The sequence below is a fragment of the Drosophila guanche genome, unplaced genomic scaffold, assembly GCF_900245975.1.
Source record: "Drosophila guanche unplaced genomic scaffold, DGUA_6, whole genome shotgun sequence".
Taxonomy (NCBI): domain Eukaryota; kingdom Metazoa; phylum Arthropoda; class Insecta; order Diptera; family Drosophilidae; genus Drosophila; species Drosophila guanche.
In genome coordinates this window covers 375,998-403,533 of record NW_022995752.1, presented here as the reverse complement: position 1 = coordinate 403,533, position 27,536 = coordinate 375,998, and the positions used below count along the sequence as shown (strand labels likewise).

The window sequence follows — 27,536 nt, the reverse complement described above, 5'->3', positions numbered from 1 at the left end:
GCGGCCGTGGCGCCATTACTGCTACTTGTTTTGCCGACAAGGAAATGTAGATGTCGCTCTGGCGGAGTATCGTAAAACGTTTCAAACATTTCAGCTATTGTCGAGTGTCAATTCGATAATATGGTCTATCGAACAAAACTGTTCACCCAATTGTAATTAAAAACGGTGGTTAACAAATTTTTTTTATTTTATTCTTATGTGTCAAATAGTAATTTATTCCATAGCATTCGTTTTATCATTTGTTTTACGTAGTTGCCTCTTTACTCACATTTCTATTTTGTCGAAATATTTTTCGGTTTTTGGTATTCATTAGATATACATAAATACGACATCACGTTTTCGTAATTGATATTTCGCCTATGTAATTTTGTTGTATTCCTATATAAAGCAATAAATAACTGGTTTTGGGCTCGAGCCTTACACTGGTATGTACAAACATACAAATGAATATACATACATTTGTACATATGCATATTTTGCTCTACTACCTCGCATTTGTTTGACGCTATACAGACTTAATTTAAGTTAAAATTCAGTTTTAGAGTTCATCTACTATACACATTTGTATATACATTATTTACAATAAAATATCAATATCAGGGCAGGGTTACAATGGTAAGTGATGGAGCGGCTTCTCCAAGAAGTGATGCAATCAATTAAGCTTTAAAGTACAAATCAATAGTTATTCTGTTTTCAATCCCCCTATGCCGATGACCTCATAGGGAATTCAATTATTTTGAGCAATTTTGTAAGGGTTTTTGTTTTTCTAAATACAAATAAGGCTTTCTGTTTTTGCTAATTTTTTAACTAATTGATTTTGATCAGCATTTGTATGCTGATCACGAACTGGCATTTATACAGACGAACGTCCCCAAATGGCATTCACTTGAATTCGTACAATCTTAACTCAGCCTGAGTGGCGTTGCCACATCTCCGGACTCATTCCCATTAGCCGCTTAGCTTCGCTGTCGTGATACTGAGAGCTTTCAACATGGCGCTGCTAAAGTTTCTGTTGTTGCTGTTGTTGTTGTTGCTGGGCAGAGAGAAGAAGACTGCGGGACTGCATCTCAAAATAACGCAAAAGCAGATTTGAGTATCAGTAATGTACGCTTGGCGTGCCGGGATTTGCAGTGGTGACATTCGCACTGGCTGCACCACTGCCGCTGCCACCATTGTTATTGTTGTTGTTGTTGCTGCTGGTGTTGTTGGTACTTGCCGAGTCGCCAAGCCAGGAATCGGGGCTCGGGGGAAAGTCTGGATAGCCCTGTTCGGGGCTTGAGTCGTTGCTCAAATCCGATACATTGTTGCTACTGTGCAGGCGGTGATGTGACTTACTGGCGTGCAGAGTAGGGGCCGCCGCATGATCTTTGGTGGGAGATGGATTGTGGATTTTAGATATAAGATGTCTCCATTTTTATGGCACTCAACTCACCTATATTGGTGTACACAATATTGTCTGGATAAGAGCCAAACGTGTGGCTCTGGCCAACTGGCGGCGGCGAGCGACTGCTCGGCGGGTACTGAGACGGACTAGAGCTCCCATGCATGTAGGAGCCGCGTATGCTGTGCGGTGAGGCGCCTTCATCCAGGCCCAAATTGACGGTGCTGTAGCTGTCGTTGCTAAGATCTGTTAAGGGGATAAGGGCCCATAGTTATCTATCTACCGGCATCAGGGTTCTCTCAAACTTACCGTGATGACTGAAGCTGTCATAATCAACCTTTAATTCGTCCTTGTCGAGGAATTTGTCGGTGCGTGGCGAACAGTTTCCCTTCATGGAGCGGAAATACTGACTCCATCGAGTGCGTCCCGCATCCTTTTTCAGTCGTTTCTCCTTGGCCCGCCTGCAAAATAGATGCCAAAATTAATGCCGTCGCCACTTGTGTCTGAGGGTCTGACCGAAAGACAACACACACCTGTTTTGGAACCACACCTGGACCACTCGCATATCTAGGCCCGTGTCCTGGGACAGCTGCTCCCGAACGTGTCGGGCGGGCTTGGGGCTGTTGTTGTAGGCAGTCTTCAGGGTCTCCAGCTGCTTGGCGGTGATTGTGGTGCGGGGACGCTTGTTTGGCTGATCGCCATCCAGCGAGCCATCCAAGTAGAGACCTGCAATAGTCGATCCAATAATCAAGTCTAGCCATTGAACCCGAACGCTGTCACGCACCTTTTGCCTTGGCCTCCTCGTAGTCGCGCTTGCAGATGAGCTTGCGGTCCTCCATCAGATAGAACTCGTCGCCCGTGTTGAGAGTGCGGGAGCACATGGCGCACAGGAAGCACTGCAGGTGATAGACGTTGTCCTGGGCCCGGCGCACCACCTGGGTTGGCGGTATGCCCATATCACAAGCGGAACACTTTGTACCGTACCGTCTGTTAGACCCAAACATTGGCAAAGGGGCAAAAGGAGATTTTTCATTAAACCGGCAACGCTTCAACTAGAAAAACCCCCTGCAGCCCCCCCTCCAGCCACCTCCAGCTGGCACTGGAGAAATTTAGAGAAATTTACTTACTTGAAGAAGTCCTCCTTGCAGAACAGCTGACCATTGCGGGCGAAGCACTTGTCGTTGAGTTGGCCGTGGCACTCGCTGCACTGGAGGCACTTGGCGTGCCACGTGCGCTCCAGCACCTTCAGAATGAATCGGTCCAAGATCAGCTCGTGGCAGCCGCCGCACTTTGGTATCGTAGCTAAAAGAGAATATTATCGGTTGAAGATTACTTAAATTATTGTTGATGTTAAATTATTATTTTTCTTTACAATTCCTTAGCCAGTACATCTCATAAGTGTGCAATTTGATTGACAACTGAATTTGCTTTAGTCGTCTACTTCAAAGTTTGATATTTTAGAAAGGTAATCAAATGCAAAGCAACCGATGCAATTTTAGATTTGAAATTTAAGTCACATTTTTCCATAGAGAAGGTATACAATATATCTGGCAATAAAATCGATATCAGTTTGTGTACGAGAGACATTGTATTTTGTCTCGGAAATATTTGCTTAACATTAACTCTAAGCCAGAAGTGCAGACACATCCCGTCACCTATCAGTGAGTATACGGGGGAATAATTTGTTGCCCAATTTTCAACAATAACAAGCTACACAAAATGACTGTTCCAAATGAGAATGGTCCGCGCTGTGCGCTCCTGTACGAAATTCTTGTTTTCAATTCTTGGTTTGAACATATTTTGGCGAAATGATTGAAGTTTGCTTGACCAGCTAGAGCGGCGTCAAGAGCAAACTTATGGGTAATACTTCAGAGAATACTTAAAATCACTTTGCTCAGTTGCTAACTGAATACTCAGTTGGTTCAAATCACTCACTGATGTGAACAACAGTTTTTTGTTCACGCAACCCAACCCAAAATGTTTTCACTCCCTAAGACATTGTAAGTAAGTATGCATCAGAGCAAGCCAAACTCCACATATCTTTGCACGAATTGCAGATGACTAGATGTGTAGATGTGAATTAAATTACACAAGAACAAAAAGATAACAATATTTTTAAATACACCTGTACTATTTGCGGACAAGCTATAAACATATAAATTGGGATAGTGCCAACGCGTTATTGTTTCTTATTTGCATATTAGCAAGAGTTTGGGAAGTGCAGAAAACCATGCAGGTTGATCAATTAAACTTTCACCGTGTCGGATACAATTATTGGACAAGTAGGGGCTGAGCTTATTCCATTGCTTTTATCCTTTCAACTTACACAGTAAGAACTCTGGCAATTGACTCAAATTGATCGGCGGTACGCGATCTTCACATTTGCCATTGGACAGAAAGTCACTTTTGAACATCATTAGCTTCAGCAGTTCCATGCTGTTGATCTTTCCTCCTTCTATTTTCTCCGTTATCAATGAAGTTATTTTTCTTTTAATTTCCTTCATCCACACTTTCACTATCTGCAGGGCACAGTCACAGTCACAGTCACATTTTATTTTCGGCGATTGAGGGTAATCCACAACGCTTTCTTCTGCGTTTGAGATTGCGGACTTTGTTTTTTGTGTTTTGTTTTTTTTTTGTATTGAGTGTTTTGTGCACCGTTCGTTAATCGTTATCACAGTCCTTTACAGTTGGCTCTGCGATGCACATGCTGCGACGCGAGCAACCGATATCCTTGTGGCAAGTGCGGCAGGCAACGTCGACGCTTGGAAAGTAACTGACGAGCGAAGCACGCAGAAAAAGAGGCAGAAGCGGGGCTGCTGCTGACATAATCACAGTCAGAACAGAACAGAACAGAGCACAACCGAACCGTACAGAGCCCAACCCAACCCTTACGAATCGGACTTTAGCTCTTGTGCCACTGTTGGCCCGCCACGCCACGCCACTTTGTCCTCTTTGGTTTTTGTTGCTTTTGTAATACATATCTCGCTTGTGCCAGTTTTCCCAGCTTTCCAGTTTTCCAGCCTGGCCTTTTATCTGCCTCTTTTTCTGCCCCCAAACAATTGAGCTTGGGTTGGTCGCTCGACCAACAACAGCAATAGTAGCGGCGGGGAAATTGCATTGTACCCTTTGCCATTCCATTCCAAAATTTCACTGTGTGTGTGTGTGTGTTTGTGTGTGTGAGTGAGTTTTTCTTTTCAGTTTTTATGTACGTATATTTGTGCCTGGGATTGGTTGTTTTGTGTGCGTCGACGTCGACGTCGACGTCGTGACTGCCGTCGCTTGCAGTTTTCGGGGAGTGGTCTCAAAAAGCTTTTTTCAGCTCTTGGCTTTTTCCACCCTCCCCCACCCACGATGGGTCTTACTCGCTCGCTCTCTCTCTCTCTCTCTCTCTCTCTCTCTCTCTTTTTCTCACTCTCTCTCTTTCTCACTACCCTTTTTGAGTGCGCTGGCAAATTCGGATATGTTTTCTACAAATAATTTCATACTTTTACATACATATTTACATACATACATACATATTTATGTACATACATATGTACCGCTTTTGCTGCAGTTTCCATTTGACTTTGTGTTTCTCTTCTCCTTTTCGGGTGCATTTGGCTGCCATTGCTTATTGTTGTTGCTGCAATGTTGCTGCTGCTGTTTGTTGCTGCCTTGCTGCCGCCGTGTCATTGTTTCGTAACTGGTTGGCCAAAAACCTGACCTTAAAGGCGTTAAATTGTTGACTCCAACTGACTGCTCGACCGGCTGATCGAGGGGCCAGAGCGACGTCTGCGCATTGCAATTGCAACCGACAAATCTCTCCGTTTTGCCACTCTTTCGCTGCTCTTTCCTCGCTCTCTCTCCATGTCCTGTAAAATCCAAAGAGCGCGTCCCACCTACACCTACACTTGCACCTACTCCTGACTACATGTCTACACACAAACATTGACACATCGAATTCAACATTCGGACTTTGGCCGCCTTAAAGGCTCTCTCTTTAAATTGTTGGCAGATTGGTTTTTGCAGGACCAACAGATAAAACCCTTCTAGAAAATATCAGTATATATAAATAAACGTAACATATACAACATATAAATGTCTGTGTTGGAAATCGGATTTAAACTTAAATTTTACCCGAAATCCTGCCGACTGCCGACAAGCGCCTGATTCTCAAAAATATAAGAGCTAGAGCAACCAAAAATTGTATCCAGACTTGTAGACTTGTCCCTATTTCAAAATTTCGCCATTAAGCAGCGCCATTTCGCCATTGGGACACACAGACATATTTATAATAACATTAACACTCAATATTTGCTACTCAATAAATTTTAAATGTTAATAAAGCCAACCCAATTCCCAAAGCGTGGCGATTTGTACTCCAAAATTGCTGTTTGCTCCTTTCTCTTCGAGCCTATGTTTATAGTACACACAATAAAGATAAATACAAATATCTACGTAGCTAAAGATTCAGAAGATTTTCATTGTGCAAATTCACTTCAAATAGGTAGTTAGCTTTCTTTCTGGCTAAACAACGAGATAGTAATGGAAATTTTGTAACTGATTTATGATCTCCACTGCAACCGATGCAGACTCCAGCGTCGTGGGGCTGCTTGCCTTACGGACATTCCGGACCTATTCGACACCAAACCGGGAACTTTGTTAAAATATGTGTAGAAGGGAAGGTTCTTTGTCCAGCTACCGCCTGGCCATCCCCAGGTTTATATACAGATAACATACCAAACCGATCACTATCCGGTTTTAAAGTATAAACTTTTCATAACTGTATGAGAAAACTATTTAAAGTCTACTTTTCGGGTATGTTAAATAAAAGTCAACAAAAGATACATTTAAACTTGCGCAGTAAAATTCATTACCTTCGCTGTCGGCTTCGGCCCAAAGAAAGAAACAAAAAAAAGAAAATAGACCCGAGAAGAGAAATTGTTGAATGGCTACCGTAGGTAAAATGGCGGATTCGCAATCGAAAGCAAATTGAGCGATACGATACGCACACACACATACACACACACACACACACTTACACGGGGAAACACACTCATGCGTGTTTGTGTGTGTGTGTGTGTGTGTCGGGTAGCATTATCTGCCCAACGGGACATCGCTGGGAGGTGAGTGGGGCTTAAATATGCTGGCAACTGGCAAAGCACAGCCAAGGCAGGAATTACATTTTGTAGACTCGAGAAGCGGGCATTCTTATGTAACCATGCCCACCACCACCACCACCATGCTCTGGATAAGTGTGTTCAAAAATTCATATGGCCAAAAACGGGGAGCGACACGCACAGTCCGTAGTCCACAGTCCACAGTCTGAGCTTGTGGCATAATCGGAGCAGAAACACCAAATACTCAGCCAGCATGGTCATGGGGCAGGAGCTGTAGCAGCAGCAGCAGCAGCAGCAGCATGACCAGGCGTACCCACCCACACACTTTCCACGACAACAGCAACAGCAACAGCAAAAGCCATGAAGGTGATGCTTTGGGGGTTGCGGACACGCCCTGCAAAATGGCTAGCCTGCAGCAGACGCAACAGCAGCGACAGCAGCAGCAGCAGCAACCTCCGATGCTCCCTTTTCCCGGCCCCGTGTGTCTTTCCTTGCCGCTGGCCCAAAGTCCTCCTGTCAAATCCACTTGGGCCTTAGCCTGTCGTGCCGCGTTGGCGTTGCTGACTTGAAAGCGTTTCCACCCACTCCGGTCGGTCCACACTGCTTTTGCCACGCTGCTTTTAAGCTTACACTTTCATATTGTTCGCTTTTTCTACATTTTTTATTCGTTTCTTTCGTCCTTATACTCTTTCAATCGCCTATTTATGCTCAGCTTGCAACGGGAAGTAAGCATTCCCATATTTCCCATATTTGGATTTAGCACCAAAACTCATCACTATTGCATTTGAATTCGATAGCTTAATATTTCCCAGAGGGTAAGCTAAAACCACACAGTGTTTGGGTATACTTTATAGCTGCTTTCATCAGCTTTTTGGGCTGGCAAAGTTCGTTTCAAGCAGATGCAAGATTCCTAAGTTATGTGAAACCAAGAAGCGCTACCTCTAAAATAACCTGTACATAAGTCTTTGGTGCGAAGTGTAAATAAATTGTTCTATTTTGTCGGGTAGTGAATGATGTACAACAGTAAGAAAAGGAAGAACTAAAGAACGCAAATCTAAATAATTATTAGGACAGTGTGTAGGGTACTACAAATCATTGAAAATTTTGTATTACTTTGTGATCGATATAACCACACAATATCTGAATCTATTTGTGTGAATGTGACTCCCCAGGAGCATAAAGAGATTAATATTTCCCAGTATCTCTACTACTCTTGAGAATAATATAATTAGCTTCCCCTTTGATCGATTTGTGGCTGCAATTTATTTTTGGTCATTGCTGACATCTGCTTGGATCGCTTTATAGTAATTAGATTGACAACTTAATTGAGCGCCGTCCGTTGGCGGCAGTCAGAACCACCAATTGCAGTTGGACAACTCCAAACAGCAAATGACCGTAATCAACGTACGAGTATGCTGAGGTAATGTCCACTTCAACATGGCTCCACCTATTCCATTAGACCCCGCGCATAGTCAAACAAAAGACCCATTTAGATAAACAGTTCGCCGCTCAAAGTCAGAATCATAATGGAAGTGGAAGTGGAAGTGGAAGGACGAGCGAGGGTCGGCTCGGGTTGAGGTTGGGCACTATTTATATGCCCCAGAAGCGGCAGCCCATGCCACATCTACATCTGCCCGCCAAGTGACCAACTAAAAGTTATTACGCAATGCCCGATGCACTTTGAAAGGGGTAAAAAGAAGCCAATTCGGAGCAGAGGTGGTGCGAGCCCCCCGCACTCGGACCTAACCTGACCGAAGTCGTAGAGCAAAATGCGCGATAAAATATTGAAAGCACTCCAAAAGCATTAATAAAACGTCATCTTGCCGTGGGTTGGGTAACTTTGCACGTGAACTTTACACCTCCGCCATGGCCATACCGTACCAGGACAGGCCAGGACAGGACAGGACAGGACAGAATAGACCCGACCATTCCCATTCCCTGCCAGCTGTGCCCTCATCGCGTGCGTGCCAGTCGTTTGGCGCACGGCACACGCATCCATTAGGATTCAAATGATTCGCCGTCGACGGACGCCTCTTTTATGCGCTGCCTTTTTGACTTGACCTTTTTTATTTCACGTTTTTAAATGCTCTACAATGCTTTTGGGTTCGTTCCATCGGGACCACAACCATGGCAAGCAAATTCAAAACAAAAATGGAAATTAAAAAAGAATTTAAAGTTAAATCAATACCGGAACTTTAAATAACTCCCATAAAATTCCACGTTAATAAACAATTACGGCAATAGGAGCTCCGTTTCCTATAGGGTATGCACTCCTCGGTGCTGTTCCCTTGCGGCTTCTGCCTCCTGCCCATTGCACGCGCCGTCACTTTGCATGCGGAAAGCGCGGTGCCATCTGCACGATGGGCCTGGGCCTGGGCCTGGGCCTGGGCCTGGACCTGGACCTGGGCCTGGGCCTGTGCCAAGCACGAACGAGGCCGCATATTATCTAATTAGAAGCCACTTGAAGATCAACATTATTGTACAGAACAAAAAGTTTTGCCATTTGAGGGCAGCCAAGTACAAAAAATGGACACTCGCTGTTTGAGTGTGCTTTGGGGTGCTTTGTTCTCTACCGAGAAATATTTAAAAACTTTCTTTTTTTTATGGCTTAAGTTGTGAAGAATTCTGGAAAGGAAACACCACATTTGGCTGAGAGTTTAGCAGAGTTTAGTGTGTGATTAATTTGTTTAGCTATAAAAGCATTTTGAGGCTGGTTATCCTGGTTATGTTTTCTGGCCAAAAGATTCTTGTTAAAGCCAAGTTGCCTGGGGGTGGAATTTCCATTTTGCTTCTAAGGAAAGAACTATTTATCATAAGGCTGTAACGGTGTCCACGACAAAGGAGAAGGTGAAGAAGGATATCGCCTGGGTACGCCCCGCTTTAGCCGCTCTGCTGCTCGGCAGCGCATCTGTTCCAAAGCATTTATCAAAATGTCAATGCAGCACTTAACCAAATCCATTAAGTAACTTCGCTTTAGCCTTCGCTTCGCACTCACTCACTCAGTCAACCAGTCATGCAGTCATTCAGTCATTCAGTCAGTTTGTCATTCATCTATTCATTGGCTATAAAAAGCGCGCAAAGGCAAGGCCCGTCGTCCATTGTGTCCACACCCCACCCACCCCACGGTCTATGGCCGCGGGTAAATGCGTCCATTTAGCGGCAAACAAGCGACAGATCCGCTTGTAATCCTTTAAGTGTATGCAGCGCCAGCCATGGATACGGACGGGATGTGGCTGGGGTCGTGAACAGTGGGCGGGGCACACGCACACACTCGCACACAGACTCTGGTGACAGCAAGTGCAATAATTTGTTTGCAGTTTTCCCCGTTAAGTGCTCTATTTTGCACAAATGGAAACATCACCAGCAGCGCGGCTGTTCCCATGGAACATGGAAGGAAAACGCTCTTGTTCAAGGGTGTTGCCGGATTGCCCACTCCACTCCGCCTCCTCGTCTACTTACGTGGTGGCTGTTCTTGTTGTTGTTGCTGTTGCTGTTGCTGTTGCTGTTGCCCAAACGAAATCAATTCGACAAAGTTAAATAAAGACGGAACTAGGGGTGGCGTCCTCGGAGTCTGTGCTGCCTCATTGACAAAGTCAAGTCCCGAATGGGAAGGTACGAGGGTGTGCAAGGGGTGCGCACAGTGGGCAGAAACACAACAGAATGGTGTTAATTGAAGAAAAATGCATTTAAAGGTAGTGATAATTAAGTAGAATTATTTTGCAATCATTTTTTATTTTGTTTTCCAGATTTCTTCGTTTGAAGCCAATGTAAAAGGAATATTCCCCATCGAGACCACAACTTTTCCGCCAATCTAGTTTCATGTCAGTTTCTTTATTGGTTCAAAATGATGACCACAATTTTGCCTAAATTGCAGACAACTGTGCAGTGGATATACAAACACGAAAGGAATATCCTTGAGGACTGAGAACTGAGAGCCCTCTCATAAGCTTTCTCGCTTATGACAAAAATCCCGCTGTTTGTTTTGAGAGACCAGACCCAGAGCCCGCAAATCCACAATCCACAATTTACCAATACCAAAATATTCATTGACGCGCTCTATTTAAGGACACCACCACCGGAGTCACAGCGTGCTATTCGGGGCCGGGGGTTATTCCTGCCACGCACTGATGACACACGAGCATTGTCGATAGAGTGCCGGGTCTGGTGTGTTCCCCATTGTGTCTGGGCGGGTGCTCGAAGGGTACTTTGCTCTACATACCGTTAATGTTAATGCTTTTAATGTAATAAAAACATTTGCAGCGTTTAAGGGGCGTATTTTGGTGGGAGGAGGGTCGCAAGTTTGGTTCCCTTAGAGTACATGTTTCGGGTTTGTTCCTCCCTGGTTCACTTGTTGCTGTCCTGTCAATGCCTTTTTGGTTTCGCTCATTTATGTCGCCTGTCACAGCTACTCCTACTACCTAGTGGTAACCCCCTAATGATTCAATGGAGCTCCTATGCCCACTGACCTCATGAATAATCCGGTTCCCGCTTCGCGTCGGTGTCCCTGTCGCTGAGAGGCGCACCCTCCTGAGAGGTAAACTGGTTTCCTGTGGCACTCCCTGGGCTTTCGCTCGGGCGAAGACAGACAGTCAAGTTTTATTGTGAAACTAAAATGGGTAAGCCTCGTGCAGGCAGGCGGGCCCTTAACCTTTTGAACTGATCCACAAGGGTGTATCCACAGTTTTGGTGAAAACAAAACTTGCTACTTTTTATGGCGAAGCTTTTTGCTACAATATGTTGCTGATTATGCCGCTGGGATTAAGTGTCAGCCGGTTCTCCGACTACCCAACTGCATAATGACCTTAATCAATTTTCGTGCAACCCCCGAGCAGACCAGAGCAGAGTTTTCAGCAGCGCTTCAACTGTTGAATGCGTCTGCCCCCTCTCCGGGCATGGGCTGGGAAGGGGCTGCCAGGAAGTCTAGCCTAGTCATCGATATATTGAAGTGCGGCAAACACAGCAATTAAAAAAGAAGACTTCAGACTCTCCGTGTAACCAGAGAAGAGATGAGCAAATAAGGGCAAGAGGGACTCGACTCACTAAGTGGACTCATCGTCCATGCCACGCGACCTGGTATCGTGTCCCGAACAACCCCTCTGGATAATCGTCGGCATATGGAAATTCTAGCCGCGTGGAAACTCCGGAAAGCGCGTTTGCTGTGCTGTGGCTAAGTTGGTTCTTAAGTTTCCGTTAAATTGCAGGAATAACTTTTCAGCCAGAGTCGGAGGAGTGCAGAGGAGCAACCAAAGGTGCGAGCCACGCACTCGCACTTAACTTGCTGGCTGTTAGCCACGTTAAAAACGCCTCACTTGAGCGGCACACGTGCCTGCACTTAGGGTTAAACAGCAACGGCAACTCGATATGGTCCAGGTCTCCTCCACTACTCCGTTCCTCCACAATTAGGCCGTGTTAACACGAACGAACTTCCACCCATCAAGCCGTGCTTCCATCGAGTGCGTGCGCTCTCCCCCCACGAACGGGGCGCTGTCTTAACCAGATAGCTGGCCATGGCAAAGAGGCGTTTAAGTTAATAGCAATGGCCTGCCCTTCCCCTTGCCCGGGCTCCCATTCATTAGCGCGTGCCTCAACCGACGCCGTGTTGCACTTTGGCTTTGCCACTTTTAGTGTTTCATAATTAAAAATGTTGCCGGTGTCGTGTGGTCGCTGTGCTCTCCAGTTACCAGCTACCCGCTACCAGCTCATGCAATATTAAGTTCCAGGGAAAACAGAAACCCCAAACACAGACACGGACACGGACACGGACCCCAAGGCAAAACCTATCTGCAGCTGGGGCCATTTTGTCGCCTGTATTGTCGCCATTTGGCTCTTACGCCAAGGTGAAAGTCTTTTTGGGCATCCACCTTTTAATGCGTTTGCTTTTAATTCCGGCCGTGAGCACTTACGGCCTTGCCCCCACAACCCCTCAACCCCTCAACCCCTCAGCTTGCCCCACAACCCACAACAACCTCTAAGCATTCAAAGTAAGTGGCAACAAAGCGCTGCGACATGTTTTTCCCTCTCCGTCCGGCGTCGAGGCTTTCAGCATGTTTTTTTTTATTATGCCTATTATAATTTACTTTATGCATTTTATTTCTCTTCCCTTCCTCTCCGGCTCTCCTGATTAAGTCTTTGTGTGGACGTCTCTCATTAGAGTGGAAAAGGCTCCTCTGGCAAGGGTGTGCTCTGCTCTGTTCTGCTCTGCCTTTCTTCGGTGTTTATGCAATTTCTTAATTGTGGTTGGACTCTGACATTCTTTATCCTTTCTTTCTGTTTGGCGTTCATCACTCTACACATTCTACATAGGGGACTTTGAATTTGGATCAGTGTGTAAATATAACAAGAACTAGTTTCGCTCTTAGTCTGCAAAGGCCATTCCATCCCATCCCATTCCATTCCTTACCCAACTAATCGCAACTCTGCCAGCCACTAATAGACTCAAACCTGGCACCAGCGAGCACCAGGCAGACATACACTAAAACCATTTTCCCCATCAAAAAAAGCCAACGAAAAGGAAACGAGAAATTTCTCGGTTAAACCAAAAATTAACTGTCAAATATGTTGGTTCAACAATTTGAGCACAAAAACTGCGAGCTGCAGCTTGTCAGGACAATTGGAACGTAGCGAAAATGGCGAGAAGGCAGGCAGGCCCACGGGCCGTGCAACACAATAACTTTTCAATTTCTGGCGCACATTCCAGCTGACGGCCATTAAACAATGGGGATCCAGTTCGGGTCGCCACACATTTCGCCATTTTCCGTATTCTGGCTTCTTTTTTTTCGCTTTTGTCTCGCTTTTTTATGTGTTTTGTTTTGTTGCAAAAAGCATTTTGCTCGCTTGTTGTATTTAATTTTTTTCTGCAAACAAAAGACGAGCGCATCGCACTCCTCCGTCGGCAGCCATTGAAGCGTCAAGTCCGAGCTGCAGGCGACCGACCGACCGACCGACCGACCGACCGACCGACCGACCGACCGACCGACCGACCGACCGAGCGCCCACCGGCACCAGCACCCTTGACCGGAGCTATAAAGCGGGACACAAAACAAAAAAAAAAACCTGGGAGAGAAGGGAGCCAACAACATGCCAAGCCCATGTCCGATGTCTTTAGGTTGGACATGGGCTGGGGGCGCATGCTTATAAAATAACAAAAAGAAAAGCAGCCTGTAAGGGCAGACCTGGCGAGGGCCCTAGCATTTTCAATCTTGAGTGCTTCCTCGTCAGGGCCATCATCAATTGGGGTTGGCCGTTGGACCGTTGAGCCGCCTTTATGGTTATGGACAACACAACGTTTTCTGTCAATCTTCCTTCTCTGATTCTTCTAGTGTATTGTGTGGCCCAACTGCAACTTCATCAAAAAGGCGGGGGCCATGCCAGAAACCAAACCCAGAACCTTAGAGCCCAGCAGCTAGCAGCTAGCAGCCAGAATCAGCCAACACACACACACACAAAAAATGTAGAAATGGCGGAAGAAAAAGGTTTATTGCGGTCTCTATAAAAATACACACTTGGGGTGATTTCCTCCTTTGAAGCTGGGACCAAACGTTCCCCCAGTGTGGGTGGCTGCTTTCCTCTACGGTTGCCGTACACGACTCTAACGACTTCGTTTCGTTGGTGCCCATTTTATTTGCCTGCTTCGAGAGCAGCTCCACTCCACTCTACTCTTCTCCTTCTCCTCTCCTCTTCCCTTCCTTTCTCTGATGGCCTGCCATTATCTTGGCTTTGCCTTTATGGTCTTTTGTGTGCGTTTGATGAAGCCAAGATGGCGCAGAAAATGGTTGAAACGGTTCTATGGGTGGAGGAGGTTGGCGGGGTATGGGTATGGCGGGGAGCCAGGGGACTGGCCTGGGGAGCTACGGGTATTTCCGTTTTCCTATTGTTGAATTATCAGCCACAAAAATGGACGTCGCCGTTTTTATAAAAGGACCCAAAAAAGGGATACTTTATGCTGGTGTGTCAGTTTGCGGGAGCTATGGCATAAATCCAAAGACCTGGGGTGGATGTAATGCTGGAATTGTGGATTTCATTTGAACAATAAATTATACGCCGATCAGAATATTTATTAAGGAAGACTTTAAAATATCTTTAGAGTGCTTGGAAATAGTTTAACAGTTGAATATATCCTAATTGATACTATCCAACATCAACACAGGTAATTATAGGAGATGTAGAGATTGAGAATTAGTTTCTATGAACTAGCTTAAGCGTTTTCAATTGCTGTTGAAATATACTTTAAAGCAAATGTCAAGAGGGTTGATTTAAAATGTATTTGCAAGCGATAACGAGATAGTTTTAAGAAGTATAGAATAAATAGGTGATCAGCTCAAGACTAACTAAAGGCAGGCGGACCACATTGCCCGTGCCCTAACACAAGAGAGAACGAAAGAAGCAATAGAAGGAGAGCTTTATAACAGTTCGGGCCAAGGTGAATTCTATTACAAGGTGTTGTTGACGGACCCATAACTTATTCCGCACGCACAGAGATAGACAAGCCCTAGAAATGGATGGAGACAGCGCAATTGGCTCCCTGTGGTGAAGACGTCACCTTGTAATTAAATTCACATTGGTGTGGGCTGCTGCTAAGCCGAGTACAAGAGAAAGAGCGCGAGAGAAGCGCAGCAACGAAGGAGGCGGGATAGAGAGACGAAAGGGCGGCCGCTGCCGCGCGTACCCAAATGTTTACAGTTATATGTACAGTGAGACGTGTGAATAGCTATCAAAATGAATAGTTTAGGCTGTAAGTTGAAATTTTAGCCTGGAACTGTGATTGTATTCTTCAAGTAAATAATTTAGCCAGGAAACCAGAATAATTCTCCATTGCAAGCAAATCCCTGCACTCATTCATGTCGCAGCGACACTTTGTCAGATCCCGGTTGTGCCATGTCCCCTTCAAGCATTCGGGAAAAGCGTTGTCCTGGTCCTATGGCTGCATGGTCACGTACACAGAGCCACTCCCTGCGCTTCCTCAGCACTCATCTGAAATGAGGATCAGGGCCGTAAACTCAACTTAGCTGCAAGTTTTCAGTTGAGATTCTGACTGGGCTTGCGAGACGTGCAATGGACGAGCTGCAATCAAGAATTTACGTGAGTTCTCTGTGACAGTGGAGTCGGAGTCGGAGTTGTCTGCCGTCGGGCGCACCCCCGAATCGTGACCATTCCAGAGACGGCACCGAGACACACACGTACTGGACTGTCAAAAGTAGTTTGACCATTTAGGAGCCGCTCCTCCGTAAGCTTTTTGTTTCATTTGGTCTCCAGACAATTCTCGAGTGTGGCAAGGACTGCACTACTGATGCCTGCTTATGTCCGGGGCAGATGTGCCCGGGACATAAAGTATCAAAAATTCAAGCACCAGCCACAAAAACCTCTGACAAACTGACGGCATTTTCGCACTCAATTACTTTGCATTAGAGACACCAGAGGGCAGACAGAGAGACAGAGAGAGAGCAGCGTCAACGGCAGGGATTTGTGTCGTTCCATTAAAGTTTTATTCACGCAATCGACAAGGAGAAAAGGGGGAACGGACTCGTTCACGCTTCATCCCGAACACCGAATCCCGAACTACGAACCACGAGCCCAACCCAACTTGTCTCGTTTCGTCCGGAGAAATAATAAAAAACAATTTGCCACCCATTGGGCATTAACGACAACAAACGACAGCAGCACCAGCGGTACCAGAAGCATCTTCCCTTCCCCTCTGATACGAGTATCAACCCCATGGCATGCCATGCCATCCCATCCCATCCCATCCGATGGCGTGCCTGGTGCAGTTTTGTCACAAATGGCAACATATGGGCCAATGGTCTCAAGTGGAGGAGGATACCGAAGGCTCGTGCAATAAAATCATTTTGTTCATTGAGCGCCTTCAGCAGGCATCGGGCAGGCATAATTTGCGACATACGTTCAAGTCAATGGCCAGGTCAGAGTTGAAGCTGGCGACCGATCCCGATGGTATTGCTTGGGTTGGTGTCTTGTGTTTGGAAAATAAACCCATTTATCTATTTGCCAGCCAGTGATTTGTGTGTGAGTGAGATTCAAGGGGTTTTCTAGCTTCTTATCGGAGAGTCAGTCCCATGCCCTTCCCCTACATCGATTTACTGGGTCACCTCTTCTGCCTGCTGCCTTCTGCCAGCAAACAGCGTTGAGCAAACTCTACGCCACTATCAGCTGGTGGCCTGCGGATCGGTGGATCGGTGACTTCAAAGCACGTAAATAACTTTACTCTAGATTTAATAAACGATTATACAGCGTAGTTAAGTCCTAACAGTTTCCGAGTCTTTTGTGAATGCGCGTGTATCGCACGAATAAGATTTTCTTCATGCTACTTTTTCTCAATTGGCCATAATCAGCTACTCGACACATAATCAGTGCCACATTTATATGGCCACACTCGACAAGAGCTCAACGCTGGAGTGGTTCATAAGCTCTCTATCTTTCTCTCTCTCCCTTCAGGTGAGTATATCCCACCCCACCCCAACACAGCCGAGCCCGAGCCCGAACCCGAGAGATAGCCCCGCGTTCCTCCATCGCTCGCTTGGGCCATCGCCTCGTTGTACAACATTTGTTTGACACTTTCAAGTACTCCGGGGCTCCGGGGCTCCGGGGCTCCGGGGATTCGTTTGAAAATAGATCAGCAATCTGTGTAAACAGAACCCGCAGCGAAACAGAGCCAACCAGCGGCACTTCTTAGATGTCCGGACAAACAACTAACTGAAGAAGGCCAGAAGGTCTGAAGAGTCTGAAAAACTGCATGCAGGGGACTACGATTTGATTCTTTCTCTCCAATTCTTTCAATTCAAACGTTCCTCGAGTGACACTTATCTGTTTGGATCGGCGGTGGACAGTGTACACAGACCTTAACTTATCGCTTGAATAAGCCCGATAAGCCAGCCCCTAGAAGTGGACAGAGACTTGGGCTGCCAACGGTGCTGCTCTCAAAAACCAAAGCAATAAGCGAAAATGCAATCGCTTTGAGCTGCGAGTATCAGAAACACAACTTTTCCAGCTCATCCCAAATACACGGCACTCGAAGAGTAAAAGGATTATTAGATTTGCTTAACGAACAGATGGACCTTATAGAGCAAATATATTCTTGATCAGCATCAACAGCCCAGTCGATAAAGCCATGTCTGTCTGTCCGTCCGTCTTGTTTGAAGCCTATTTCTTAGAGATTACAAGAGCGCGAGCATAGAAATTTTGAATGCAGACTGCTCTGATATCACGCAGAAACAAGTTTGTTTCAAAATTAGGAAATTCATGTGCAGTGGCTACCGCACACCCTCAATTGTTTGCGCGTCTCACAACGTTCCTCCGCATTCTCTTTTTATCGATATCAGGTAGCCAGAAGAACGTAACGGAATTGGACTCTTCTGCAGCCAGAGATAAGTTAACTAATCGCGGCTATTATTGTTGAAAATTGACATATCGCGCTGTAGATCGCTCTATAATGACTTTCCCGCCAATAAATGGAGGTGAATCCAACGTAAATAGCCACTGAAAATACCCACAATAACTTTCTGAGATTGGCCACATTGTCTATGCCTCGATAATCTTTGCCACACATAAAAAAAACCGAGGTAGATAATTGCAGCTCACATGATCGCCGCTCGTGACTCAATCGAACGGGAACTGCCCAGCAACATGTCTCTACAATTACCGCATAAGCTGTCATCATAAGTGATTACGAGACTATCTGTAGTGGGTATTATTCTGTCGTAACTCTGCCGCCATTCTGTTGCTCCCAGTTGTTGTCGCTTCTGAGTTGCGGTTCACTTGACTGGCCAGCAAAAAACACACACACAAAAAGCATAAATCAAAAATGCAGACAATGTTCGGGCATGATTGAAAGGTAAATACTGCATAAATGGATGTGAATGTGGATGTGGATGTGGGTATGGGAAGGGATCGCATAGCGCATAGCGCAGAGCCAGACAAAAGGGACTTCTCGGCAGCCACCTGCTGGGACCACCTGTTTAGATATACCACGGACAAAAGAGCCAGGGACCGGGACACAATGAGCATAGCGATGTGGAAAATAATCAGTGATAAAATAAAGCATGAAAAGAATCGCCATACAAAAAGGGGTTGCAGTTGCACTTGAGGGTGGACTTGATGGGTCGGAGGCAGAGGCTGAAGCAGCATGAAAAGAAAATGTTTGCATGATAATAGGCCTCATTTATCGCTGTTGCTGTTGCTGCTCTGCTTGGTTTGATCTGTGCTGCGGGATCGGGTGGATCGGGAAGCCCATAAAAGTCACTCCTCTGCCATCTCCCAACCAACTCTTCACTTCACAAATATCAGCAGACGAAACAAGACACTTTTTGAGAACACAGTTTCTGTTTCATGTTTTTTTGTGGCCTTATCAAACGGGTACATGCGGTGGGGACTTGTTCCAGAGGTGCCGTGTACCTTGTAAACGGTGAAACAAATGCAAACAAAATGTTGCCGTCTCAATGGGCAATTCTTGTAGCAGCCGATAACCAGTGGAAAACACAGAGCACGAGATACTTAGATACACGCTGAGTAACTTAGATACTTAGATACCCAGATACAAAACCCCAAAGGAACCTAATCAACGTTCAAGGTATCGACTGAAATGCTCTTCAAATATTTACACAAAAACAGAGAGCAAAGAGGCTACCGCTACACCAGCTTCAGCTTCAGACCCAGACCCCTGCCGATAAGCAGGAGCGGACATGGGCCCGCTAATTGCAGAATGATAAAAACAGAAAAGTTGCTAACCGTAACCGTAACCGTAACGGCAACCACTTTGCCCCCACCACACACCCCGAGGTGGCAGGCCTCAGGGCCAGACACGCAAAATGTTCTACGACGTAACCAACTGCGTGGCGTGGTCCCGTTGCCATTTTCAAAGATTTCAGGGAATTAAATAATATGTATAAATATCGCTGTAAGTTTTGTTATTGCCAGCATTTTTGACTCGTATTTGCCTAAACCGGCCCCAGAGGAATACCCAGTACCCCAAAGCCTCAACCACGTTGCTAGACAACCCACGAAAAAACAGAGCAGGGAGGATGCTGCCTGGCCTCTGCTGGGTTCTGTTCCTCGGGTTGTTGGCAGCTCTGAGCATATTACATAAAAGAAGAAAAATTATGATTTTCACTTGTAGAAGAGCAAAAGGAAGGGCGAGAACGAGGATGAGAGTCATAGATAGGGGGGATAAACAGGAGAAGAATGGGGGGAGGCCAGTGGGGCCTGTGCCAGGCTGTTGCTTAACTGTCAAAATCGTGTAATTTAATAAAGTTCGCTGCGGGATATTGTTTTTTATGGAAGCCAGCACAGTGTAGAGACAGCTTTTGCCAGCTGCCAAATGGGGAGTGGCTGCGGCCAAGTGGGTGGCACTTGGGGCACGGGAGTCTGCGGCTCCTCAAAGTGTGCTGCACAAATACAGGAATTTTGAGTTACATATAACACTGCAACAACGCGATATTGTCTTTTGGTCCACCCCCCAACAACGCACATACAAAAGTACATAAAAATATGTACATACATATACATATGTAGATATGTATTTATGTACATTTATGGGGGGGTAATGTTTGTGTTTACTCTGGGAAAAAGCAAAGCAGCGAAAGCGAAAAAGTTTTTACGTGAGTATCGTCACATATTCGGGCTGTGGCGAGTGGAGGATGGCAATTCCGTAGTGGTGACCTTTTCTGAGACCTTTTCAAGTGACAACAAATTAAACAAACTTGACTGAAAAGGAACTCCCCTATTATGGCTAGCTTTCATATGAAGTGGAGTCTAGAAAACCCAAAATCTTGATGCTTACCGAAAAACAGTGGGTTTGGCACTAACTTTTGGCATAAAATATTGTTCAACAGTTATAAGTTATTGCTAAAGCCACATAGAGCATGAAGTTATCATCAGTTTGAGCTTCTAAAACTAGTCAAAATGTGCCAAGTGATCACATTCAGCACATTAAGTAATATCGAATCCGATGCCTAAAGTGCCAGTGTAAACATTTCATATGTTCAATAATATTAAAAATTATGCATCTAAAAATATTCGTTAAAATTTGAAGTAAAGTATATAACAGATTTCGATATTTCAGTTTTATATTCACCAATGCAACGTGGCCCACTGTTTGCATTCTTTTTTTATCAAGCCATATTCCAATTTTATTTTATCAAGCATACAAGAAAGGAAATAAAAGTAAACAGCTGACTGCCAAAACACACATACGAATGTGTCTGTATGTCTTGCACATCCCCTGTGAAAAGCGTAGAAGAAAACTCTCCCCAATCCACAATCCCCGTATCCCGCATCCCCCATCCCCCACGCCCACACATTTGCAGCGTCATATGAACGCCCCATTATTTACTTAACATAACTTGAACACTCGCACTGTCCTCCCACAAAAAAAAGAGCCCCAAAAGCTGCCAAGTTTCCCCTCAATGTGCAAAGAGCAGACGTAGCAAAAAAGAACACGGCAGAGAAGGAACAAAAATAAAGAACAAAACTGACAGAAGTTTGGGGGGAGGCGAAGAAGGAGAAGGCGAAGGAGCAGGAGAGAGAGATGTATAAGTAGGCGGAGGCATACGGCGCGTGGAGTATGCCAAGTTTTACCTGCTAGCCGTGCCAGCCCGAAGTCAGTTGGCTAGTCAAAAAGCTGTCGTCGATGCTAAGCGCAGACCCAGATGCCATCAAATATGCAGGAGGACGCAGAGCGTGGAGGCTCACAGAAAAATGGCGAAAAAATGATTTATGTGTACGCCATGAAGGAGGGAGCGGAAGAACAATAACAGCTAACAATAAACGGGGAAAAATAACAGAATCAAACTGATTTCTCAACTTGGCCGGGGTTCGCCATTGAGAAGAGGACCGAACGGAGACCGATGAGGTGGAGTCTAGAAAGCAAAAATATTTATGTGCCCGGTCCGAAAGTACCTTATATCACGGGTATGTTGCACTGAGTAATGTCCGAAGTGTGCTCAAGCGACAGCCGATAGGACTCCAAAAGATATTGGGGTCATACGAGGGGCATGAGGTATGTCTGTCCCCTGGGCAAAACCTTTTCTAGGCTTAAAGCTCCAAGTCCTTACATACTGAATGAGTTATGGGCTGTTTCCTTGGAGCCTTGAGAGCACAAGTAACAATCGTAGCATGCGTCAGAATCTAAATTCTGTGTCCAGTTTATACAAAACATTTTTTGCTCATGTTTAAAACTCGAACAGGGAAAGTCATTTTGGGCTTTAGCTAAAAACGTATAACGGTAACGTATAAATCTGGCCTGCAGATTTCGTTAACTTTACAGTAATCCATACAAGAGTGTCCCTCCCTCAGATGTCTGATATTAACTTGGCTGCCTTCGACGCTTTTCGGCGGGATCTGGCCCGCATACAAAAGACTTTCAACTCGTGCACACAAACGGATTTCACGCAAGAGGTTGGCACAAGCACCGATTTGGAGAAGAGACACCAATAGCACTCGGTCAAGTGTTATGGCAACGTCTCTTGAGTCGAAGGACAACGCGTCAAACAGCTCCGGCTCGAGCCAGCGAAAAAATTACCCAAGCGAATGGACGGATGAGATGAAAGCGGCACTGGAGCTTAAGTCGGAAACACGATGGATGCCATCCAAAACTAGCATCTCTAGCATCAGTTCCGAGCACTCTCCGTCAATGTCTTCCCAATCCGAAGAGCGAACGGAAGCAAGCGAAACACTTCAGAGCGAAGACCTGACGGGCAGCTGCTCACTGCATTCGACAGACCAATTAGCCAGCAGACGAAAGAGCAGCATCAGCACCATTGGCAGTGCCCATTTGCCGCTGACGAACTCCCAGACGTCATCTGAATGCACCACAGAGAGCAGCTATCAAACCACATCGGCGGATGACTCCACTCTGGAGTCCAGCGACTCCAGCAACAACGTTCAGACGATCTACGCATCAGCACCCAACAATTTTCTACGTGAAATGTATGTGCCAGTCGACCCGAGAGCCGTAGCGTACCAGCTGGAACCAGTACGCTGGGAACTGCGCCCACTGCTGGCCCACGAGATGGCGGTTCGAGGCAGTTATGGAGAAGTCTTCTATCTAATCGGCTACCACTACATGTGGTAGGACTGTGTGCGAGTCGAGTTTGCAATAGACATTCCAAAATTCCCAATGCCAAGTCGAGTGTGTTTGATCTCGCCTGTTGACATTACGACAAATTATGTGAGCGGAGGACGAACCCCTCCTGACACCCTCCCGGAAGGGAGCGGAAGGAAACAACAAAACAGAAACGGATACGCTTAGGTTGCCTTGAGAGTGGGGTGGCTTTGGCTTCGCTTCACTCAGTGGTGGGGTGGGGTGGGGTGGGGTAACTGGTATTCCCGTTAATAGGAAAGCCACACAAGAACGGCTAACGAAGGACACGCGGCCAACGGTTGAGCGACAAGTGCGACGGGTCCCGACTCGGGGTGGGTGGCTCAACTCGGTCGGGTGTTTGCTCAGCGTTAAGTGCACAGAGTCCGTCCCCGTGCCCGTCCACAGGCAATGGCAAGTGGAAATGATAAACATATTTACACAATTTTTGACAGGCCCAAGAGAAAGCAAAGAACGGGTGAAACTGAAACAGAACACCCGTGGGCCCAGCCCAGCGAGCACTCGAAGCGAGGGTAAGGGAACCAAACCCAAAGCCCAAACTCGATAAATATGTTTATGTGCAAATAACAAAATATTTGTCGATTGCCCAGAACCAGAGGAGATGGATGGATGGGGTGGCACAGGACTGGCTGAGGAGGAGGAAGGGGGAAGCACCGCAAGCGCATAATTCAATTTTTCTTCTCGTTTTTGCACGCCGGTCGGCCGGCGCACGTCACTCAACTCCACTGGGACTGGATCAGGGGATCCCTCGATGTTGCGCTGCATCACACACATATTAGTGACACGTGGCGGAGGCTGAGCCGGAGGTGGAGGCGTGGCACATGCGGTTTCGAGGCACTGCACTAATATTTATTTATTTGTAATTACGCGTGTTCCAAAACAAAATCCCGGGCGTACTTGAAGTCGGTTTCGGGATTCGGGATCCATCAGCTGGGCTCTGCTCTTTTTCAGGCCCGCCTGCGACACGTGCAGCGGACTCAGCTGGGAATACAAACACGAATGCACATACCCTGCACATTAGGGCAACAATGCCAAAGACATTTGTAGGTTTGTCAACAGTTTCAGCCTTTTGGATTTGGTTACAGCTTTTCAGCTTTTCATTGTCAACGGCGCGTGTCGCCATCTGAGTCGTCCAGCAATCCACTCAACTTCAATCCGCACTCAGTTGTTCAGTTGTCAACTTTGTGGACTGGCTTTTAGTCGGGGGTTTGTCAATTGATTTTGCGTGGGATTTCCGAGATGAATTCTCTCCCTTGGATGGGGAGAACCTCTAAGTCCAAGGGAGTTACAGAAAGTCTCGCTCACCCATGATAAATCATCTCTCAAAACTTTCTACCAAGAAAAGCAGAAGAAAAATAGTTTCTCGTACATTATGTCAAGCAACTCTTATGAAAGACGAGCTGCAAGCCGCAACATTAAACATTCTGCAACCCTAAAAGAGCATTTGAAATGAGCTCCTAAGACTGGGGGGATGACAATGGCGGTGTCCCACCAGAGAAAGCTCATGTATTTAATTGAAAAACACTTAAGCTGCCTCGGTCTGAAAATGTAAATGTTATGCAAGGCATAAAGCCAGAGCAACCGCAAGATCCTACCTACCACCCCATCCCATCCTCACATGAGCAGCTTTCAACGTGGCTCAATCAAAATAAAGGCCAGGCCCCACACTCAGACCCTCTTAGCAACCTGGCTCGCCTGTGAGCTTTTTGTGGTTCACAAAAACAAAGAGCAGAAAACAAAAACTTTGCATAATTAAAGCCTGCACAGGCTTGTTCTTAGACAAAGCCAAAATCCTTTCGGACAGAGAGAAGATATGACGGAGACTTGGCTTGTCTTGACTTGACTTGACTTGACTTACCCTCGAGCGCACGATTCCTTGAAATTAAGGCGAGCACCAGTTCAGGATTTGGGTCATCATGGTCGACAGGCAGATGATTGTGCTGGCCGCTGCCTACCAAGTGCGATGCCTGTGGCGTGGGTGGCAATTGTTGCGGCTGATGGATATGCGGCGGATGTTGCTGATGATTATCCATGGCTGTCAGGTGCTGTGGAAGCTGCTGCTGCTGTGGATGGTGATGATGTAGCGGCGGCGGCGGTTTCAGGGTTTGCATCATTGCTAAGGCCAAATGCATGCACAGCAGTTGGCAATGATACTGGGGATTGGTTGGGGATTGGCACACGCGTCGGATGAGTTATATTTGAATTTTTAAGGAATTTATCACACAATCCGCCAGGCTCAATATCTCTCTCTCTCAATATTTTCCCCCCTTCAGGGCTTCACTCGCGTTTCGTTCACCGTGAAACGAGGCACCGCCAGACAGAGACGCGGTTCGGGATCGCTGTCTGCTCGATAACTGCTGCTGGCACGGGTTTCGCCAGCACACCGCCGTCTCACGGCTCCGCCGTTGCTTTCTTCTTATCGCGGCGGCGGCGGTTGCTCTTCGATTCGATTTGTGCTCGGCTGGGGCTTTAGAACGTTCGTGTGCTCTTTTGACTACATGCCAGTGCATCGGCCCTATCAGTGGAGCAGCGCGGAGCCTCAACGTTGGCGAACAATTTAAAGATGTTTACGCATCGTATGATGGAGACTCTCGGGCAGTCCATCTACTGTTGCGGGACTTCATGCAATTTTAAGATTTTTATTTCGCTATTTTTCGCTAATATATTTTAACTCTCAATCTACGATTTCAAAACAATCCTCTCTGCTGTAACGCTCTCTCCAAAGGATTTACCAACAACTAATTAAAGACATTGCTAACAAGTGAAATCTGTTTTAATGCTTCCTGCGAAGTTCCCACTTGTTCCTATTCTTTTTATATATTCGCTGGCCTCAAGGTCTGAAAATATGTGCTTGATAAGACAATTCCATCCGACTTTAATCTATATTCAACGAATATTCCCTCACAGTCAGGCTATCTGCGTTTCCTTTGGCAACAAACTGCGACGCAAAATAAAAATTAAAAATTAAAATTACATTGAAGTTTGAACTTGTTTCCGCACTTTCACACTTGATTTTAAAACATTTATATATTAACAATTGAGTTTATAGTTTTGATATTATTTTTGTTATAATTATTTTAATTTTATATTATTTATTGGGCTCCACTTCAAAGCAAGAACATTTTGTTGCTAGAACAGCGACGGTGGCGACAGCGACGGCGACGGCGTTGGCGATGACGACGACAACCACGACGGCAAATGTGAAACGACAAAATGGCGACGGCACTGTCAATGCTGTGCTAACGGTACCAGACCAGCGACAGAGCATGGCAACACTGGCTGAGCAGCCAGCCAGGCCAGCGGTGGCTTTTGCTGTTGCTTTTACTGTTGTTTTTTGTTGTTTCGCTCTTCTTCTATTTGCCGCGCTGCATCTTTATTTATTTTCTTCTGTTATGTGTTCTGTGGGAGCTTCTATCTCTCTCCTGCTGTCTGTTTCTTCTTCGTTGCGTTTTTTGCGCACTTTTCGTGGCTCGGACTCTGAGCGTTTTCTTTTCTTTATTTGACTTTTCTTTCGATACTTTTTCTGTCGCTTGCCTTTTGGTTATCGCTGCCCCCACCCCGACACACATATGTTGCAATGCATTTGTGTAGCAGTGTGTCCTGCCGATTGATCTTAATATGACACAAATTATATGATGGTTAAATATGGTACGATACGACACGAGACACGCTGCAGAAGAACAATGACAGCAGCGGCGACGCCAACAGCGAGAGGCGATGACATTTTTATGCTTTTTTTTTTTTGCCATGCGCATATGGTGGGGTGGTGGGCGCACATTGTAATGAGCATTACAATATTTGTAAAACGTAAAAACTTTACCCCGAAAAACAAAAATGTGTATTCTTTCCCCCCCCACCCTAAGAGTTTCACGCTGCTGCAGCTACGGTCTCTGGCACTGCCACTGCTCCTTTACGGCTGAAAAAAAGGAAAATGATAATTTTGCTGCAGCAACAACAAGAACAGCAGGGAAAACCAACGTCGGGCGACACCTTCGTGGCCCCAAAACAACAGTAAACAGCACTTAAAAGTCAGAGGCAGCGACTGCGACGTCAACGGCGACGTTGGCAGAACGAACAAATATGAGAAACGAAAACTTAACTCGACTCAAAAGTCCAAGTCAATACGATACGCGCGCGGTCACGGCAACAAAAGCAACAAAAGCTACAAAACTGCAAAAGCTACAACAACAACTACAAGAAGCAGCCTTCCAGGGCATAAGCCCCGCCCCTTTATATTGAAAGCATTGGAAATCGTTGATAAGCAACAGCAACAGCAACAATGCACAGCACGGCACAGACGTGTTTGGACATGCGCAAGAATTACCGCTATCTTATCGTCTACGACCCAGCGTCGCCATTAAACAGTCGGCTTGGTTGGATGGGTGTCGAGTGGGCTGCAAGTGGGTGGGTGTGTCCCTCATCTGTGTGTGTGTGTGTGTGTGAGTTTGTCTTTTATTTCTAGGGTTAAAGTCGTTCCAGCGCAGGCGCACTCTCACTTGCACTCACAAAAATAAAGACAGAGAGAGAGAGAGAGAGAGAGAGAGAGACGAGGAAGAAACATAACTGGAAGCACCGTACCGTGGCTGTGCTTGCTGTATCTGCAAACGGGGGTCTGTCTGTCTGTCTGGAGTCGTCCTCCAGTTGCCTCCTGCCTACTCCGCCCCTCTCTCTGTGCAGCCAGAGGTCCTGTCCTGCGTCTGCAAAACGATTTTGTTTTCGAATTTATTTATGAGCCGCTTAGAGCGCGCGCCAAATACTTTGCCAAACACTTTGAACCCCGTGCCAAAGCCAAATCCAGAGCCCAACCCCAACATCAGCTTCAGCCCCAATCCCAGTCGGCAACACAACAAAAACAAGATGGACACCAGAAGCAGGTCGTTCCAGGGCGTTGGGCGGTAGGTAAACAGCTGGCTGCTAGTGCATGGGCCGATTGGCAAGTTAATGAAAC

The 27,536-nt window shown here is 46.1% G+C and overlaps 3 protein-coding genes across 6 annotated transcripts; 2 read left to right on the top strand and 1 right to left on the bottom strand.

The window, feature by feature from the left end:
• Positions 1 to 169: 169 nt before the first annotated feature.
• Positions 170 to 25,175, bottom strand: LOC117587837 (LIM/homeobox protein Lhx3). Of its 3 annotated transcripts, none has more exons than XM_034278799.1 (7): positions 24,447 to 25,175; positions 2,509 to 2,683; positions 2,166 to 2,377; positions 1,915 to 2,107; positions 1,691 to 1,842; positions 1,433 to 1,627; positions 170 to 1,365 (listed from the first exon to the last, which is right to left on the bottom strand). In XM_034278799.1, the coding sequence occupies exons 1-7, from the start codon at positions 24,718 to 24,720 to the stop codon at positions 1,097 to 1,099; spliced, it is 1,470 nt and encodes a 489-aa protein (XP_034134690.1). In that variant the 5' UTR covers positions 24,721 to 25,175; the 3' UTR covers positions 170 to 1,096. The 3 variants fall into 3 exon arrangements, with proteins under 3 accessions (XP_034134690.1, XP_034134691.1, XP_034134692.1); XM_034278800.1 differs by lacking the exon at positions 24,447 to 25,175 and adding an exon at positions 3,708 to 4,165; XM_034278801.1 differs by lacking the exon at positions 24,447 to 25,175 and adding an exon at positions 3,708 to 4,164 and having other exon boundaries at positions 2,166 to 2,368.
• Positions 8,439 to 22,107, top strand: LOC117587839. Of its 2 annotated transcripts, none has more exons than XM_034278804.1 (2): positions 8,439 to 8,443; positions 21,768 to 22,107. In XM_034278804.1, the coding sequence occupies exon 2, from the start codon at positions 21,784 to 21,786 to the stop codon at positions 21,922 to 21,924; it is 141 nt and encodes a 46-aa protein (XP_034134695.1). In that variant the 5' UTR covers positions 8,439 to 8,443; positions 21,768 to 21,783; the 3' UTR covers positions 21,925 to 22,107. The 2 variants fall into 2 exon arrangements, with proteins under 2 accessions (XP_034134695.1, XP_034134694.1); XM_034278803.1 differs by lacking the exon at positions 8,439 to 8,443 and adding an exon at positions 21,630 to 21,712 and having other exon boundaries at positions 21,784 to 22,096.
• On the top strand, positions 21,928 to 22,613 carry LOC117587838 (lisH domain-containing protein C1711.05-like). Its single transcript, XM_034278802.1, has one exon. It carries the CDS (start codon positions 21,941 to 21,943, stop codon positions 22,559 to 22,561), a length of 621 nt encoding a protein of 206 aa, XP_034134693.1. The 5' UTR covers positions 21,928 to 21,940; the 3' UTR covers positions 22,562 to 22,613.
• Positions 25,176 to 27,536: the final 2,361 nt, after the last annotated feature.